The sequence below is a fragment of the Cheilinus undulatus genome, linkage group 9 (assembly GCF_018320785.1).
Source record: "Cheilinus undulatus linkage group 9, ASM1832078v1, whole genome shotgun sequence".
NCBI classification, from domain to species: Eukaryota; Metazoa; Chordata; class Actinopteri; order Labriformes; family Labridae; genus Cheilinus; species Cheilinus undulatus.
In genome coordinates, this window is record NC_054873.1 from 14,565,725 (window position 1) to 14,582,258 (window position 16,534).

General features: G+C 40.3%; 1 protein-coding gene across 1 annotated transcript; it reads right to left on the reverse strand.

Moving 5' to 3' along the window:
• Positions 1-591: 591 nt before the first annotated feature.
• LOC121515477 (overexpressed in colon carcinoma 1 protein homolog) lies at positions 592-15,189 on the reverse strand. The gene is made up of 6 exons (XM_041796269.1): positions 15,004-15,189; positions 8,290-8,314; positions 5,128-5,163; positions 2,814-2,893; positions 2,271-2,301; positions 592-2,159 (listed from the first exon to the last, which is right to left on the reverse strand). Exons 1-5 carry the CDS (start codon positions 15,044-15,046, stop codon positions 2,297-2,299), a joined length of 189 nt encoding a protein of 62 aa, XP_041652203.1. The 5' UTR covers positions 15,047-15,189; the 3' UTR covers positions 592-2,159; positions 2,271-2,296.
• Positions 15,190-16,534: the final 1,345 nt, after the last annotated feature.

The window sequence follows — 16,534 nt, forward strand, 5'->3', positions numbered from 1 at the left end:
GTTAGATGTTGCCTTGTTTGCTAAAGCTTGTGTCGCTACAGCTTACATTGCTTAAGCTAACGTAATTACATTGGCTTACGTTGTAACATTAACTATGTAGCTAGCATAGCTATGTTAACTTTAGCTAAAGCTAGTGACGCTACATGTTAGATGATGCCATGTTTGCATAAGCTGGTGTTGCTACAGCTTACATTGCTTAAGCTAAAGAAATTAAACTGGCTTACGTAGTTACATTAACTACGGAGTAAGCACAGCTACGTTTACTTTAGCTAAAGCTAATGAAGCTAAAGTGAGCCCCTGCTCGTGTAACTATTCTTAAATTACAAACAGGCTAGGCCTCTTATCTCTAGTAGAGGGCAATCTCAATTCATCATCGTAAGACATTTTGGATAATGCTATGCTACCAACTTTGTAGTAACAGTTTAGGGAAGGTCCTTTTCCATCCCAATATGACTGTACCCCAGTTCTCAAAGTAAGGACTATAAAGACACGGTTTGATGAGTTTGGTGAGCTTTGACCTCAACCCCATCAAGCATGAACTTGGATAGAAATTGCAAGCCAGGCCTTCTTATCCAACTTCAGTGCCTGACCTCATAAATCTCATGAAAGCATTTGAAGAAGAGTGGAGGCTGGTATGTCTGCAACAGGTGGCAAATTCCATATTAAAGCACATGTATTTGAATAAAATGTCATCACTGTCCCTGTTGGTGTAACTGTCAATTGAATACTTTTGTTAATAAAGTGTATGTTTGTCAAATAGAAGGTCAAGAAGGCTGATGGTAGCAAACCCAGTACTCAACAGTACCTCCCAAAGGATTCCCCAAAACCGTTGATAAGCATACTGATGTATGATGGCATGATCTTTTTGGGCTGTTGAAACACGAGGCATGCCTTACATTCAGCTGTTGGTGAGTTGATAAACTGAATGGCCAGAAACACCGCCAGGGGGTCTGATTCAAGACGCAACAGCTCAGCTCATAGCTGCAACTGTCCCCTGAAAGGTCCCGAAACATTTTCATTGCATTGCAAATCCTTGATCTGAACTGGGCTTACTGTAAATAGCTGCCCACTACTTACCATGGCTGTAGGCTGCTACCACTGCGATAACGCTCTTCTGAGGATGTAAACCAGCAAAGTGGATAGGTAGCATCTTATAGGCAAGGTCACTCTTAAATCCAGTATTTTCATGGGGTTTGTTGACAAAAAATAGCCCTAGCTGTAGTCTTAATTCAGAACAAAGAGAAGAACACCATTCACACTGATGTATAAAACAGACACGTTCTGCTAGTGCTATGATTTTTTTTTTTTTAAAAGAAGGGAGGATGCTTCTTCCATTCTTGGTATTTCCTAAGTTTACATTTTTGGCAACTGAATATCATATTTTATCCCTGTTGTGTTGTGAGATATAAACAATTGCCTCTGATAAATAAGATAAGATTACTGGAGCTGTGTGATTTACCCAGAAGCCCCAGAATCCAAGCTCTTCAGTGGGAAACAAACAAAGAGCTGCAGAAAGAGCACATGTGAGTGACAGTCATGAGTCATATGGTGACGTTACATAACAATTCTAGGGCACAATTTCATGAGCAACACCAATGAAGCTGGTTTACACATCCGGAAACATCTGAAGACACCCATTAAAGAAGAGAAAAAAAACTGGCTACTTTGTGTGAAACTCTAGGATCTCTCTCTGGCTGTCTGTCTCAGCCACACAATGAATCATTGATGACGTCTCAGAGAAACAACTGAGAAGTGATTATTATTGCAGGGGGCTGCTGGGAGTGTGCGAAAGTCCAAGACAGTTAGTTACAGAGCTGGCTTGGGCCGCTGTCTCCTCTTGACAAAGACAGAGGACATCCCGGCGCTGTGACCAAGAAGCCATGATGGCTGTCACAAAGCACAGTGCTGCCAGTCCCAGAATGGCTGCTTGTCTGCTCTGATGCCAGTCTTCTTTTTTATTTTTGCAAAGTTAAGGGTGATGATGCGTGCCATCTTTTGACCTCCACACAGCACCACTGCTCCACCGTGCCACATGTGACTCCATAATGGGGTCCCCATAGAGGCCTGGTAAGTCATCCACATCCCAGCTCAAAGAGAGAGAAAGCCTGAGACTGTATAAAGTGATGGGATTGTCTCTGGGTAAATGAGGACACAGGATCCTGCACAAACAGAAAAATGCATTTGGTTTTCATATGAGTCATTTGACAACCATTCATTTTTCAGAAAAAGAAAATGATGACGTTAAGAGATGGAAAAGTAACATCGAGTACCTGTGTTGTGTTCTCTTCAATCACTGCTAGTCTGCATGTAAAAGGAAAAGTACATCACATTTCCTGCATGGATTTCTTGAATTTGTAGTCCCTGTATTTCTCCCTAAAAGATCTTTTCATAACTGGAAGGTAATAATATTTATTCCCCCTTTTAATACATGTCAGATATTTGCTGGTTTAGAATGTCCTTTTATTTCTCAGAAAGGTAACAACAGAAAAATGTAGCACTTTACAAACCTTTAAAGACTAGAAATGTCCATATTGATTAAAAAAATCTACTTCCTTTTTTGTTCTGGTACTCTAAATTAAATGCTTCCAACCATATACCAGCAGCATAGCTGTAACGGTAAAGAGGCCTCTCTCATTGAGATTCAGGTAAAATAAAGGCACCATTAAACCTGTATTGCTGCAGGCAGGCTTATTGTTTCATAAGGTGGTGGTTCAGTCCCAAAGGGGTGCTTTTTTTATGTCCCACCTGCTTGACTCCAACATGCTTATTTTCCCCAAGAGTGTTCAGTACTGTGGGTATTTATAGGTGTGTACCTTTACGAGTGGACTTAGATTGACTGGCAGCCACGGTGCTTAAGTCTGCAGGTAGACCCACGTAAACGCCGCCATAGTTCCTGAGAGAAGAGGAGAAAAATGAAACTGGTTAAGAACAGACAAAGACTGGAAGGTGACATTAGATTCATTTTAGTTCCCACAATGTTCTGAAGAGACACACCTCAAGTGATGACTGTGGATGGTGAGGATAACATCACCAAGATTTTCATTGTGACAAAAATCACATCCTATTCACTATATAGTGCACTACATGTCAAATATGCTATTTCATATTGGTTTCTGAATTCTATAAAGTGCTTATATAGACACTCTATCCCATTTGCCCAGCAATATTTACCATAATGCATCACAGTTTAAAACTTAAAGACACAGAGAGTGATTTTTGGCCGCTCTCATACATGACAGACAGATGAGAAGAACACAACCAGTGTACCTATTTTTGATTGCAAAAGAAAGCCATACACATCCTAAGTAAAAAAAAAAAAAAAAAACATATTGAGCCAACTACTCCACTACTCCTGCCACTAAGTATACTAAAATGTACAGATTGAGTAGAGTACAATACATACAATTAATGCATAAAGCTAAAACTGGGAAACCACAATTTATCCTGAGGTTGTTTATAATGATTTTTTTTTTTAATTCAGACCAAAAAAATGGGCTCCGTGTGCAAAGGCCTTCAAACTTCAAACAAGATTCTCTGGTCTGATGAAACACAGACTGATCTATCTGGCCTCAGTTCTTCATGTTGTGTCTGAAAGAAACCAGGCACCGCTCATCACCTGCCCAATACCAGTGAAGCATAGTGGTGGCAGCATCATGCTGTGGGGCTGTTTTTCAGCAGCAGGGACTGGGAAAACCTATTTTGCAGCTTTCAGGACCTCAGACTGAGGTTCTCCTTCCAGCCAGTGTTAATATTGGCAGCTATTTTTAATTTTAGTCTCAGTCTTAGTCTTAGTCTTTAGTCGTTTCTACCCTTTTTTTAGCTTTAGTCTAATTTTAGTCGACGAAAACTAAAAAATATTTTACTTTTAGTCCAAATATTTACTTTCTTGCCTAAATCTGGTACCAGATTATGTTAATGTGTTATACGCACTCTGCCAAACCCTGCTCCCCACAGCTGAGAGGCAGAATAGCTACAGCTGCATTGTTGTTCGACAGATTTACCCACTGAGGAGAAAAATCACAGATTTTGAATATCTGACAAAAATGAAATTACATTTTAGTCTAGCTTTAGCCACCTTAAGGAAAACTAAATTTACTTTCTGTCAGTTTTACTCATCACAGATCTATTTTTTTCAGTCTTAGTCTAGTTTTTGACATGGAAAAAAAGGCAAACATTTTTAATCATAGTTTTAGTCCATGAAATTAACACTGCTTCCCACATGACAATGCCCCCAAGCACACGGCTAAGACGACACAGGACAAGTCAGTGAATGTCCTTGAGTGGTCCAGCCAGATCCCTGACTTGAACTCTATTGAACATCTCTGGAGAGACCTGAAAAAGGTGGCCCACCGACGGACACCATGCAACCTGTCTGGGCTTGAGAGGATTTGCAAAGAACAGTGGCAGAAAAACCCTCAATCCAGGTGTTCAAAGCTTGTAAAACATATTCAAAAAGACTTGAGGCTGTAATTGCCACCAAAGGTGCTACAACCAAGTACTGATTTAAGGGTCTGAATACTTACAACCATGGGATTTTTCATTTTTTTTCTTTTCAGAAATTTTCTAAAATCTCAGTGTTCACTTTGTCATCATGGGGTACACGATGTAGATTAATGAGGGCTGGAAAAAAAACTGAAAAAAGCCCTATTTATCACATATATTGCAAACATAATATCAACATCATTTAGACGACAAATGATAGTTTGGCATCGTTGAAGATGTTGCTTAGCTTGATAATTCTGAAGTAAGGTTGTCTGAGGTGCTTGTCTATAATAAGTATATTAGCTGTCGGTCAGAGTGGCCCCTTTAAGAAGACACCGGCTGAAGGGCAAGAACGGAAGAGAGGCTTTACAGTTACGTAGATGGGGATCACTAACTCATTCGACCCCACTTCAAAAATACCAAACAATCCCTTTAAGTTATCATAAGAATATGATATATAAGTCATAACAGATGTTAGATATCACATCTTATGACTGTGGATTTGGTAATAGCAGGAAACAGAACTTAGCATCTGTCTTCCAACTAAGGGTTCTTCATGAATGAAACACATAAAACCATTTACACACTGTAGTTCATAAACTGTATTTTTTAAACAAATGGTACCAGTAAAACTGACAGAAGTACCTTCTTTTCTCATCGTCTGCTGAGGGATCTTCTGTCCTGATAGAGAGAAGAAGCACACATCAGGTCAGCTCTTAGGAGCACAGAGGACTTCAAAACAAACAAAGTGATGAGGCACTGGAAACACCAGGCAGTAGAGGAGCAGTCAGGTAGATGCACAACATTTGAGCTATGCAGAATTAGCCCCGCTGGGAACACTGCCAATTCTGTCTTCTGGAGCTATGAGCAAATAATCATCAGACTGACCTGCTTGTTAAAGTCTGGAGTCAGGCGGCTGAACGGCTAGTTTTCAGTGACCTTATCTTTAATTTCCATGTCGTTATTTGTTTTTGGGACCAAAGCTGCATCATCTAATTCATAGTTTAGTTTCTGGTGTGTGTTATTGTGTTATTCACGTAATTGTGTGTTTCACTACTGGCAGTCTGTGTGTGTGTGTGTGTGTTTTATTGTGTAGTTCAGTCCTAGGCAGCGGTGATTAGCCCCGGTGAGTCAGTAGTGTGCTGCTGTCAGCTTTCATGGGTCCAGTGCTGGCAGCTCAGATGGTTATCAGTGGGCAAATAGACAAAAATGTGTAGTTCACACAAACACACATTTAAACACATACACTGATTCCAGGAAAAGCGGCTCCTCCCTTTGCTTTGACGGACATTAGCCGTTCAGGCTGAGGACAACATGTCCTCTGATACTGGCTTAATGCTCAGTCAAACACTAGAAAAACTTTTTTGTACTGAGGTGTTTCAACAAAGTGGAGGACTTGACAAATAAATATTCAGTAACTTTATTTTTATTGATTTATTTATTTTTTTACCATACAGAGATGGTGTGATTCAGCAGTAGTGGAGGGTTTTCAGACAGCTCAGTGGAAGTCAAAGTAATCTGAGCCCTTTTAACTTTCTCTTATATTATATTCAATCCATTACAAGTATCTTTTTCTGCGATCAAGTTCATGTTGAAATTTAAAAGCGGGTCTGCATCTTAAAAGGAAGGCATTTACCCCTACAGACAGTAGTTTTTATTTTTCAAAAAAGTAGAAAAATGACAAAAATTACACAAAAACTGTTTAAAATGCAAAACAGTAGAATGTTAAAATGCGATACAAGGGTTCGGGTTCAATCAAGTGCAATTAACTACCAAAATTCTGCGATTAATCATGATTTAAAATGTTAATCTTTTGACAGCCCTATCATATATATATATATATATATATATATATATATATATATATATATATATATATATATATATATATATATATAGCCATCTGCACATGTGATGTGCTAAGGATTCATCACAGGGCCTGATGTGCCATGACCAGGTGCTAGAGGACACACGTTTTACTCAGTTAGCCAATGTCAAGCTCAATGGGGCATCTATTTTTGTCTTGGGCCTTGTAAAATGCCTGGAGAACACCATCGGTTTTCAGGCCTTTGGGACATCCACAGCATGACCAGGTGCTCATGGCAACCCTACTACCCTAGGCCATGTTTACATACCATATCCCCTCACAACTCTCCACATCTACACCTTACTACAGCCTCAATTTTTGGCCTAAACATCCCTGAAAGTCCATATATACATACGTATGTATGTACAGGATGGTTGATGTATGTATGTATCCATGTATGGACAGATGGATGGATAGATTGATGGATGGATGGATGTCGCAATTTTTAAACAGAAAAGGAAATTATAGCTGATACATGCAGTTACTTTTTATACACAGAGGAGTTCAAGGAGAGAGAGAAAAAAGTGGGTTGATATTTCTTCATAAATCTTATGAACACACTTGTTGCTTTTTATTGTGTCATATAAATATCATCAACCATTTGTAACAAAATTACATCAAAGTTACGTAACTACTGATTAAATGGGAGCTCACCGTGTTCAGCAGCTAAACCATAAATAAATAAGGTAAGTTTATAGAAATCATTCATATGTTAACCTACCTTGTAGGTAAATAGATTCGCCAATACTTAGATTATAAATAATTAAATTAATTGATTAATTTAATTTCAATAATTTTATCTATTCATTCCAGTTTTTTGGGGTGGTTCACCCCTTTTTCTGTGAATCGGTCTAAGACTATTTGTGAAATCGGTTTCTTCCTGCTGCAGTCTGTTACATCTCATGTAAAATTATTTGTTCCGCTTTTTTCTAATTTTTTGCATCTGGATACATCATACATATGAAGTATATTTACATATTCTCTCTCCCTCTCATAATTCCATACTGGTTTTGTTTCTAGTTTTATTCCCATGATGTATTTGGGGTTATAAATGTATTCTGAAAACCTCTTTTGTATTGAACCTCTATGCTGTTGTTGTGTCAGCCCTCAAGTCACATGATTCTTTTAAAAGAACCTCCCCTGTGTCCATGTCTTGTCCATGCCCTAATGAAGACCCTGGGTAGGTCAAAACCAGTCTGTATTTTCTTTGATTTTATTGACTTTTATTAGATATGCCCTAAGCTATTAAAGGCTTTTTAACTAAATCCTTGACTCGAGCGGGTGTGCCTGAAGATAGCCCTGTGGCTTCCCCTTTTTCATAAACAAATAAGAACTGAGACAAGGTGCTGCTGATGGTCAAAAAACAATAAAATATATATTTATAATATCTCATGTCCTGCGATGTAACTATTGCACATACACACATTGCTTTCATGGGTTTTAAATAATACATGATTCTCAAAAAGCCCTACTCCTAGTAGGGCTTTTTGGGTCATTTAGATATTTCAGGACAAGTTGAATTTACTTTAAGATTCATTTTTGAATTTACTGCGTCCTCTTCAACACACACAAAAGTTCATATCTTTCAGTGTCAACCATTTTTCAAATTTACTGTACCAGATTTAAAAGTTTGTTGAATTACAGCAAAAGGTGTGAAAGTCTTGGCAGTTTCCATATGATTTTCTATTTTTGCTTGGTTTTGAAATATTTTGAGATGTTTATTTTTTCCATCTTTACTGCTGTATAACATTGCTGTGCCAACTAGAGGAAGAATACCTGGTCATTTGATGGATGAATGCCTTACAAACACCATACGGTAGTTTATATATATATATAAAATGCTCCTTTGTTGAGTTGTATGTTTGTGAATGTATGAAGCCTGAAGGTCGCTTCTGATGAGCTTCATCCTTTACTCTGAATAGAAAGGAAAATGTACTTACACATCTTTGGAGGCTTCTGCTGGCCCTGAAAACACATGAAAAGAGAAGAATTAATCTTCAAAGTGAGTAGATAGAAAATGTTTTACCGGTAATTAAGTGCAGGTTGTTATTTAAAGAGACAGTACAGTCAACCTAAAGCCTCCTCCTGTAGTCAGGGCAGTCAGAACAGGAAACACACCAGGCTTCACAGCAGTTGAATCTGAAGGAAACCTGGATGTGTGTTTCCAGATATTGCAAACCTTGCTGTTCTAAATGTTTTTAAGCACTTGAGGTTGCAAATAGAACATCCAAACTGCCTTAGAGGTACGACTACAGGGTGAAGAAGCTTATAACATCTATGTTCGAACACCATAGTCTTTAAGCAAGAAATAGGATCTGAAATTAGCTAAACTGAAGCTTTCTAGCATATTCTTATCAAGTAGCAAACTTCAGAGCTGAAAAATAAAGCTAGTGAAATAAAAAAAGAGAAAAACTGCACTTCCTTGAGTATCCACCTGAGTCCAGAAGCAAAATCTTTTTAACACCTGTTTTAAAATACCCATTCTGACAGGAGAAAGAATGGGTACAGCCTTACTGGGGGAAAAAAGAATTGCTAATGTCTTAATTGGCACACACTATGCATGGCATACATTTTTATAACTCATCTGCTTTGATTTCCTGAAGACTTAAACTCAAAACACACCGGCACAGCACAGTTGCATTATGACATGCCTCAATTGCTATTCCTAGCACCAACAGCGATGAATCATTTGTCAAACTCCTCACCAGCCACTGGTGGGCCATGTGCTTGATACCAGAGCCGAGAGCCTGCTCAGAGCTCACCTTCCTACCTGGCTGGGAGAGGTGGTGGTGGTGTAAAGTGCTGCTGTGCAATGTGTCCATAAACATCTGGCTGTAGCTGGTGTGGGTTTTTTATAGAAGGTAATGGGGAAGTGGTGTCGGCTCCGGCTCTTTGCCCCATTCTGTTAACTGGCAGTGATTTTACTGCATTTCCAATATGGCAACCACCATCAAAGGTTTTTAAACCCTGCTTCAGAAACCAGTAGTCAGTGTCTCTTACAGTAGATCTTGTTCATGGAGTAAAGTGGATTCTACTGAAAATAAGATATATTTAAAATTTTCCCTATCAGTAAACTTTATTCTAATCTTTCAATATTCCCAAGTGGCAACCACATTGCTATCTGCTGGCATGCAACTGGTTAATAGGTAACAAAAGATCATGGTTTTGTTACTGAAAATAAAAGAAAATCAACACTGGTTTAAAGCACAAGAAAATTGTTTTCATTTTTTTTACTGTTTGTTGACTATAAAATAAATCTGTGCGTTCTGAACAATCCAACAGTCACTGTCCACTTACTTATGCTGCTGTTGCATTGGGGTGGATGTTAAAAAAATGCATCCACTAGGGGTCGTTGCTGGGTTTAGTGTCACATGTAACAATTCTATCTGTCGTATTCGTGATGGGCGAATCAGAGCAACAAGACAAAATGAGGTAGTAGACATAAAGGCTTCAATGCTTACTTGAGCTATACAGGCTAGCACTACTGTAGTGTCAGAATGGCGACGCCTGCTGGAGATGCACAAAAACAACTTCTATGCTAAGAGAAGCTTTCAGTGTGGCTCTTTGCTCTTGTTTTAATAAAGAAATGTGGTCAAGGTCTGATTAAACTACAGCTTTTCTATTGGTACATCTTAACTTGATGCTACCGTAGTACAGCTGGGTAAACTCATGCCGAAGCAGGTTGGCAGAAGAGCAAAAACATCCTCTACATTATGTAAAGCTTTCAGTGCGGTCCAGTTCTGATAAACTGCCGCTATCACATAGCTACATCCGAGCTAATCACTACACTAGAGGCAGCCATGGCTAATGGCTCATGGTGCAACTAAGCCCGCCTGTAGCTACTGCATTGCTCTCCTCAAATGACACGATCGATTTGCCTGATGACATTCCGTCAAATCCATCTGCTTCGCAAGGTAAGGTTTGGTGGGGACTTTACGTCAAATAGCTGGTGCAGCAGACTGTTGGTCTGCTTAATGTAGTGAAACTATACCAGTCCTCCTGTGCCCTGTGTGCTACAATCAGATGAAGCCTCCTTTCAAGCATATTAAGACTGAACATTCTAACAATCAGATTACAGTACAAGTGCATGTTCTGGTCTCTTTTTCCCTCAGTGGGAGCCCCCATCCAGTCCCGTACTCCTCTCTGTTTCCCACTCTGAGATGTTTAATAGTTTATATAACTCTCTTAGGCTGACCTAAAATCAAACAATCAATAAGTATTTTTATTACAATTCATATCAGATATTATCTCAAGACACTGCCAAAAGAGCAGATATATACTGCACCGTTTTTCTAAACACTTTAAACCATGGCAAGGAAATGCTCCCTTTAACAGGAGGAAAGCAGAACCAGAAGACCAGTATGTTGATTAGTCATCTGCTAAGACTATGAAGGGCTTCAAAAGTCCTCCTCCATACTCTCAACAGAACAAGGCCATTTAAACTTTAATTGAAGAGCCAATGACCCTGAAGCCTGCATTTTCTTCTAACATAACACTTCAGAGTGCACATCTGCAGTACTCACAGTGGTTGAGATGAATGTGTAGGCTCTAGCTGAAATAAAGCAGTAAGCAATAACAAGCCTCAAATGACATCCATTGTATTCGTCCTTGTGCTGTTGGATTCTTTTATGGTCCAATTACAGCTCATTCTATAAACCACAGGCAGTCTTAAAAACCTGATCTGAAGCAAAATAAGATCAGAACATATACAGTCTTAGTTATATAGTATCACATTCACAACAGCAAGGAGAACAAAGGTCTCGATTGTCCTCTTTGATTGTTTCGCCATGCCCTGCTGCATACTATCAGTGTAGAAATGTGCCTTGGAGAGATGCAGCAGAAAATAACATGCAACGCTACAAAACTGGAGAATCTACATTACACAGAAGTACAGTGAATTTCATCTTTGTTACAGGGACGCAGGGCCTTCTTTCACAGTGACTGTTTGAGTCTGCTGACATGACACAGGGGCCTATTCAGTAGACTGACAAAAGCTCATTCATATCCAAAAGTGCTCATCTGAGTGCATAAGACTAGGGATGAGCAATGTGATGTAGAGTGTGCTGAGGCGGTCACCACAGCTTGAAATTGAACATATTCTTCTGTGACATGACTTTAAGGCTTCCTGAATAACTTTAGATATACATTTTTCTGTGACTTGGTGTGTAACACTGGGTATAAATGGTAACAAATCAGTTCAGCATCTATCAGCACTATGTGGAAAAACCCTACTGAAAGATTAGAAACTAGATCAAAAATCACGACGATGTGGCTACATGTAGCTTTAAACGCAGGTGTAGTTAGTCAAAACTTTAAACTTGATAGCAGTTGCAAGGAGGGGTGATAATTGTTTGCTGAGGGTGGAGGATGGGGGGAGCGGTAAGAGCCAATCTCAGCTGTCTCTGCGTGTGAGGTCAGTACTCCCTGGATATACCGCCTGTCAATTACAGGGCTGAAAAATAGCTCAAGTTATGTAGTTCAACCCCTGTGAATATGTTTTGTTGCTCTGATTCGTCAGCAATGAATGTAGCAGACAGAAAGTTCATCTTATCTAATCTGCCCTTCCCAAACACCAAATGGACTGTTTCCCAAACGGATGTGGAATAAATCCCATGAGACTAATAGGGGTGCAATTTTTTACATGCACTGTTCAGTTTCTAACAAACTAAAGACTCATAATAAAGTTTTACACTTGTTAACGATTTAGCAGCGGCATATAAAACAGAAGCGTCTCAGCCTAAGGCTTTAATCAGCATCTCAACTGCACACATAGCTGTGACCCATTTATTAGCAGATGCATGAGCACAAATACCATCACATGATAAATGGAAAGAATACCCCTTGTCTGTTGTTATAAATCAATATGCCACTTCATCATCTTTTGTACCTGTAAGCAAACATGTTTATATCTGATGTAAAAATGGTCACTTTAATATGGGTGTTATCAGACTTCCCAGGTGTAGCGAGCCTCAAGTGAACACAAAACATTTACTGCAGCTGTAGAACATGTTTGCGGTTGGCGTCAGGCTCTGACCGCGTCACTCCTCACATATGTATTTTACATGCACACTTAGACAAGTGATGAGATAGTATCTTAAACCCTCTATCAGAGCCAACAGGTGGATGCTAGGGTGGTGGTGGTGGGGTTGAAAGCAACAGTGCAGCTCTAATTCAAAGCAGAGCTGGCAATAGCGGAGACAGAGAGACTACTGTTTATCTTTCAGCTTAGGTAGACGGCTGATTTGTGAGGATGTTTGTCAGGTGTTTGGATTATGATGCATGTAAGGTGTGAAATAAGCGTAGCTCAAGTTGTCTGGCTGAGCTGGCTCTCAGGTGTTGCCCCATTGCTTTTTTCATTTTTTTGCTTTGGCCTCATTTTCAACAGTGACCCTTGCTGGTTGTTGCATCAAAACAAGAACAAAGTGCGAAAGTAAAACAACATTTTTTTTTAATTCTCCCTTTTTTCCTTTGTTTTCGATCTATTGTAAACTTTGTTTTCACGTGGAGGACAACTTTAGGACATATATGAGTTTAGGGATATCTCAACTGCTTATCCTTTAATACATGCACTCAAAAAAAATACTCAAGCCTTTCTCAGATGCCAGGGTGTAGCTAGAACATGTCACAGCCCCCCCTAACTGGCTAGCCAAGCAACAAATTTTGCATCATTTTTAAAGATATCTATGTATTTTTACATATTTTTTAACCATGATTTCTCAAGTTATCACTCAGTTAGTGACTGCCACACACTGTGCTGAGCACAAACCTCCAAGACAAGGAGAAATATGGGTAAGACCTGCTGCACAGAAACGGGCATGGCTGCTGTGTGTCCTCCATGTAAGTCCATCACACAGTTTCCCTAGAGGAAACTGTGTGATGGCTTACACCGACTTACACCATTCCACCACCAAATGGCTATTTCTCAACTTTGGGGAAAGCTTGGTGAGTTTTGGGGCATGTTAAGGCCCCCAAAATAGACCTCAAAGAGGTGAAATAAACAAGTAAAGCAAATACTGTAGGGCTCTCACCCGACCCTTGGTCAGTGCTGGGGTCCTAATTATGTACTCTTCCTGATGTATCAAGAAGAGGACAGTATGATGTAAGATAAGAGCAAATGCTCTCCTATTGGTAGGGGTCAGGATTCACATTGTTGATGTTGGGTAAGGGTGTCGAACTAGACTGACTGGCTGACTCTACGGCCAATGCACACAAACCCCAAAGTGCCTGTACAGCCATAAACCTGTGCAAATTGCAAAGAACGTATTTTCTATTGTGTTCTTTGGGAATGACACTGCTTATAAATGCGAAATGGTCAGTACAATTTTTTTTTATCAAACCCACTGTGTTGAATAGACATCAAACAGGAGCAGAAGGTGCTTCCTTTTTGACACCCAATCTTGTAATAAACAGTGTCCCTCTGACTCTGGCCTGCTGTCAGCTGGCATGTATGAACAGTGCAGCCACCAGTGCACATTTGTCAAAGTGACAGCATGTCACACGTCCTTGACATTGTGCTGAACACTGACCTCTAAGACAGGGGGAATAATGGTTAGGATCTGCTGTGCAGAAATGAACACGGCTGCTGTTATGTCCTTCATAGACAAACAAGTCACTCTAGCAACAAACTCAGAAAAACCTTAAGAGACGTTGCCTACAGACAGCGAAGGCTTGAAGCAGATCAAATTTGAAGCCAACGACAACACCGAGTTTCATTTCCCAGTAGCTGTCTGTTGCTCTAATAACACGCCTGGCAAGCACTGATTAGATACCTGCAAGCACATTTCCACAGGCACAAACACACCATACTGCTTTAATGGGCAGTTATGGTGAGGTAATCCTGCAGATACCTTAATCTAATTATCACCTTAATTTGACTGTGGTGCTCACAGGTTGCTTAGTGTAATTTAACAGCCTAAAATAACAGGCAGATGTGTTATCTGAGGACAAGCCACATTAAGGTAGGAGATCTGGGTGAGCATTTGTAAAACAACAAGTTTACCCATTCAAAGGTGTCCTACAGGCTTTATGAATGAAACCTTGCCATTCAAGGAGTATTTCAAAGCTGCACAACCAGCATCAGTCATGAGGGGAGACAAAGGCGGTTAAATGCCACTGAGAGTGCTTGCTTTTCATCCAAAAGATCCATGGAAACCAGCACAAACACAGAAAGAAAGAGCACATACAAATGAAAAACACAAGTGACCTACCTACTTTCGTAAGCTTTCATTGTAATAACAGTATCAGGGTCATTTTATGCTGCCTGTTTTTGATGCTACAGGGGTGCCCTTACATGATAACATGGGAGACCCTTCTTGATGGGAACAAGCAGAAGAGTGGGAGCCTCCATGTTGCAAACTGATTAACATTAACAGGGGAAAATATGCATTTCTATAGACATTTTCAGAATCAAGCAGGTTTATTTACTCACATCATTAAGGGAAATGAAGATATGAAGAGCACACTGACAATCCACACATGGACACATCGGGGGACACCCTCAATGCAAGGGTAATCATGACATTCATTTACATTCAAAACACCTTCTCTCAATGTTGCAGATACAGTGACAACTCTCTCCCCCGCTCACCCTTTTCCTCACCTCCTCACACAAACATACACAAATGCACACATGCATAATCCTCAACATCACCTACCCCCTCCTGAGGTGCTGGTGGCTGAGGAATTGCCACAACCCATTTTGCATCAATGCAGCCACCGTCCACGCACAGCAAATACGTCTAAGAAGAAAACAAGGGAAACCCGAGACACATGTGGAGAAGAGCGGGAGAGAAAAGAAAGGGAAGGTCAAACAAATGTCTCCCACTGCAACACAGGGATTTCCTCTGGTCGTGTCCCCCCTCCTCCTCCTCCTCCCCTCAGTCTTGCTCCTCTCCTCTCACCAACGCAATGGAGAGCTTCAGGAGTGAAGTGGAAGCATGGAGAGAGGAGCTTTTATACACACAAACACATACACATAAATGAGGAGGGAGAATGAGAGAGAGAGGAAGATGCTATACCCTCACATGATTTGCTCTTTTCCTCCACCCTGACATGGTTACCCGGGAAACCAGGGGGAAAGGAGGCGGAGGGTGGGGTGAGACTCAACCAATAGGGCGCTCTGTTTTTACATAAAGGTAGGGAAAGAATAAACGCATTCAAGGGGTATCAATACAAGCTAAAGTGTAACGTCCTATAAAATCCTCACATTGTCTCTGTGTGCTGAAACAGAGAGCAGCTGCAGTCATGCTTTTTCTGATACAGCACACAGGGGATATAAGGACAAAAAAGTTTTCTGTAATACAACTCAGGTCAGTCTGGGTTACTGTAAAGAACACAGAGCATCTCAACAGATCTCTTTCCCCGTATTCCTCCGTCAGGCTGCTTTATGACAGGATAAGTGGAGTCATATGAGCTAATCTTACACAGCAGGATGCATTACATTAGCACTCTCCACCAGTGGAAATAATTCTCACATTTAGTCCTTGGTGTTATCTTATGATGTTAAGAAGTCTGTCTGGCTGTGAGTCAAGATGAGAAGTTTTCAGTGGAAAATGTTCTGAAAGAGCCTCAGGAAAAAAATGAAGCCAAAATTTCTTGGGTACAACAGGTATATTAGGATTTCTTCAAGTGTAAATACAGGTCAGTCAAAACATGTCGTCTTGTGGTTTAGTATTGTCATGTACTTTCATAAGACTAGGGTATGCAAACACTTCAGGATCAATTATCTAGGGATTTTCCTAGCATACAGCACAAATGCTGTAGTACAATTTTTTAAACAGGGACATATTTTACCCTTTTAAAACAAGTTTATATTGGTCTCAGAGGTCCCCAAAATATGCCTGTGAAGTCTGTTGCTGAAAAAACACTCCAGTATTGGTTTTTTGTATGTCTAAAAACCCTCTCTGTTTCAGCCCTGATCAGAATGAGCTGTTTCTGTGTCTGTGGCTTTAAATGTTACTGAGCTGTCTGACCCCACCCCTGACCACGCCCCCCTCAGGAACTGGATGTGGCTTCATAGATGTATCTCTCCTCCTCTCCAGCTGCCAGCTAACTCCCCACATGACATCATGAGGGGAAAAGCTGAGAACAGCTTGTTTCAGCACACCTTCTCTGAAAGGTTGAGAAAGAGAGGAGGGAGGGAAGGGATTTTTCTGGTACTTGAGGAGATTGTGGACAGGCCAAGGG

Coding starts and splice junctions, on each gene's coding strand:
- LOC121515477 (XM_041796269.1), bottom strand. CDS start 15,046: ATGGGTTGTGGCAATTCCTCAGCCACCAGCACCTCAGGAGGGG. Junction 8,315..15,003: donor CACCAGCACCTCAGGAGGGG/GTAGGTGATGTT, acceptor ATGTGTTTTCAG/GGCCAGCAGAAGCCTCCAAA. Junction 2,894..5,127: donor GCAGACGATGAGAAAAGAAG/GTACTTCTGTCA, acceptor CTCTTCTCTCAG/GAACTATGGCGGCGTTTACG.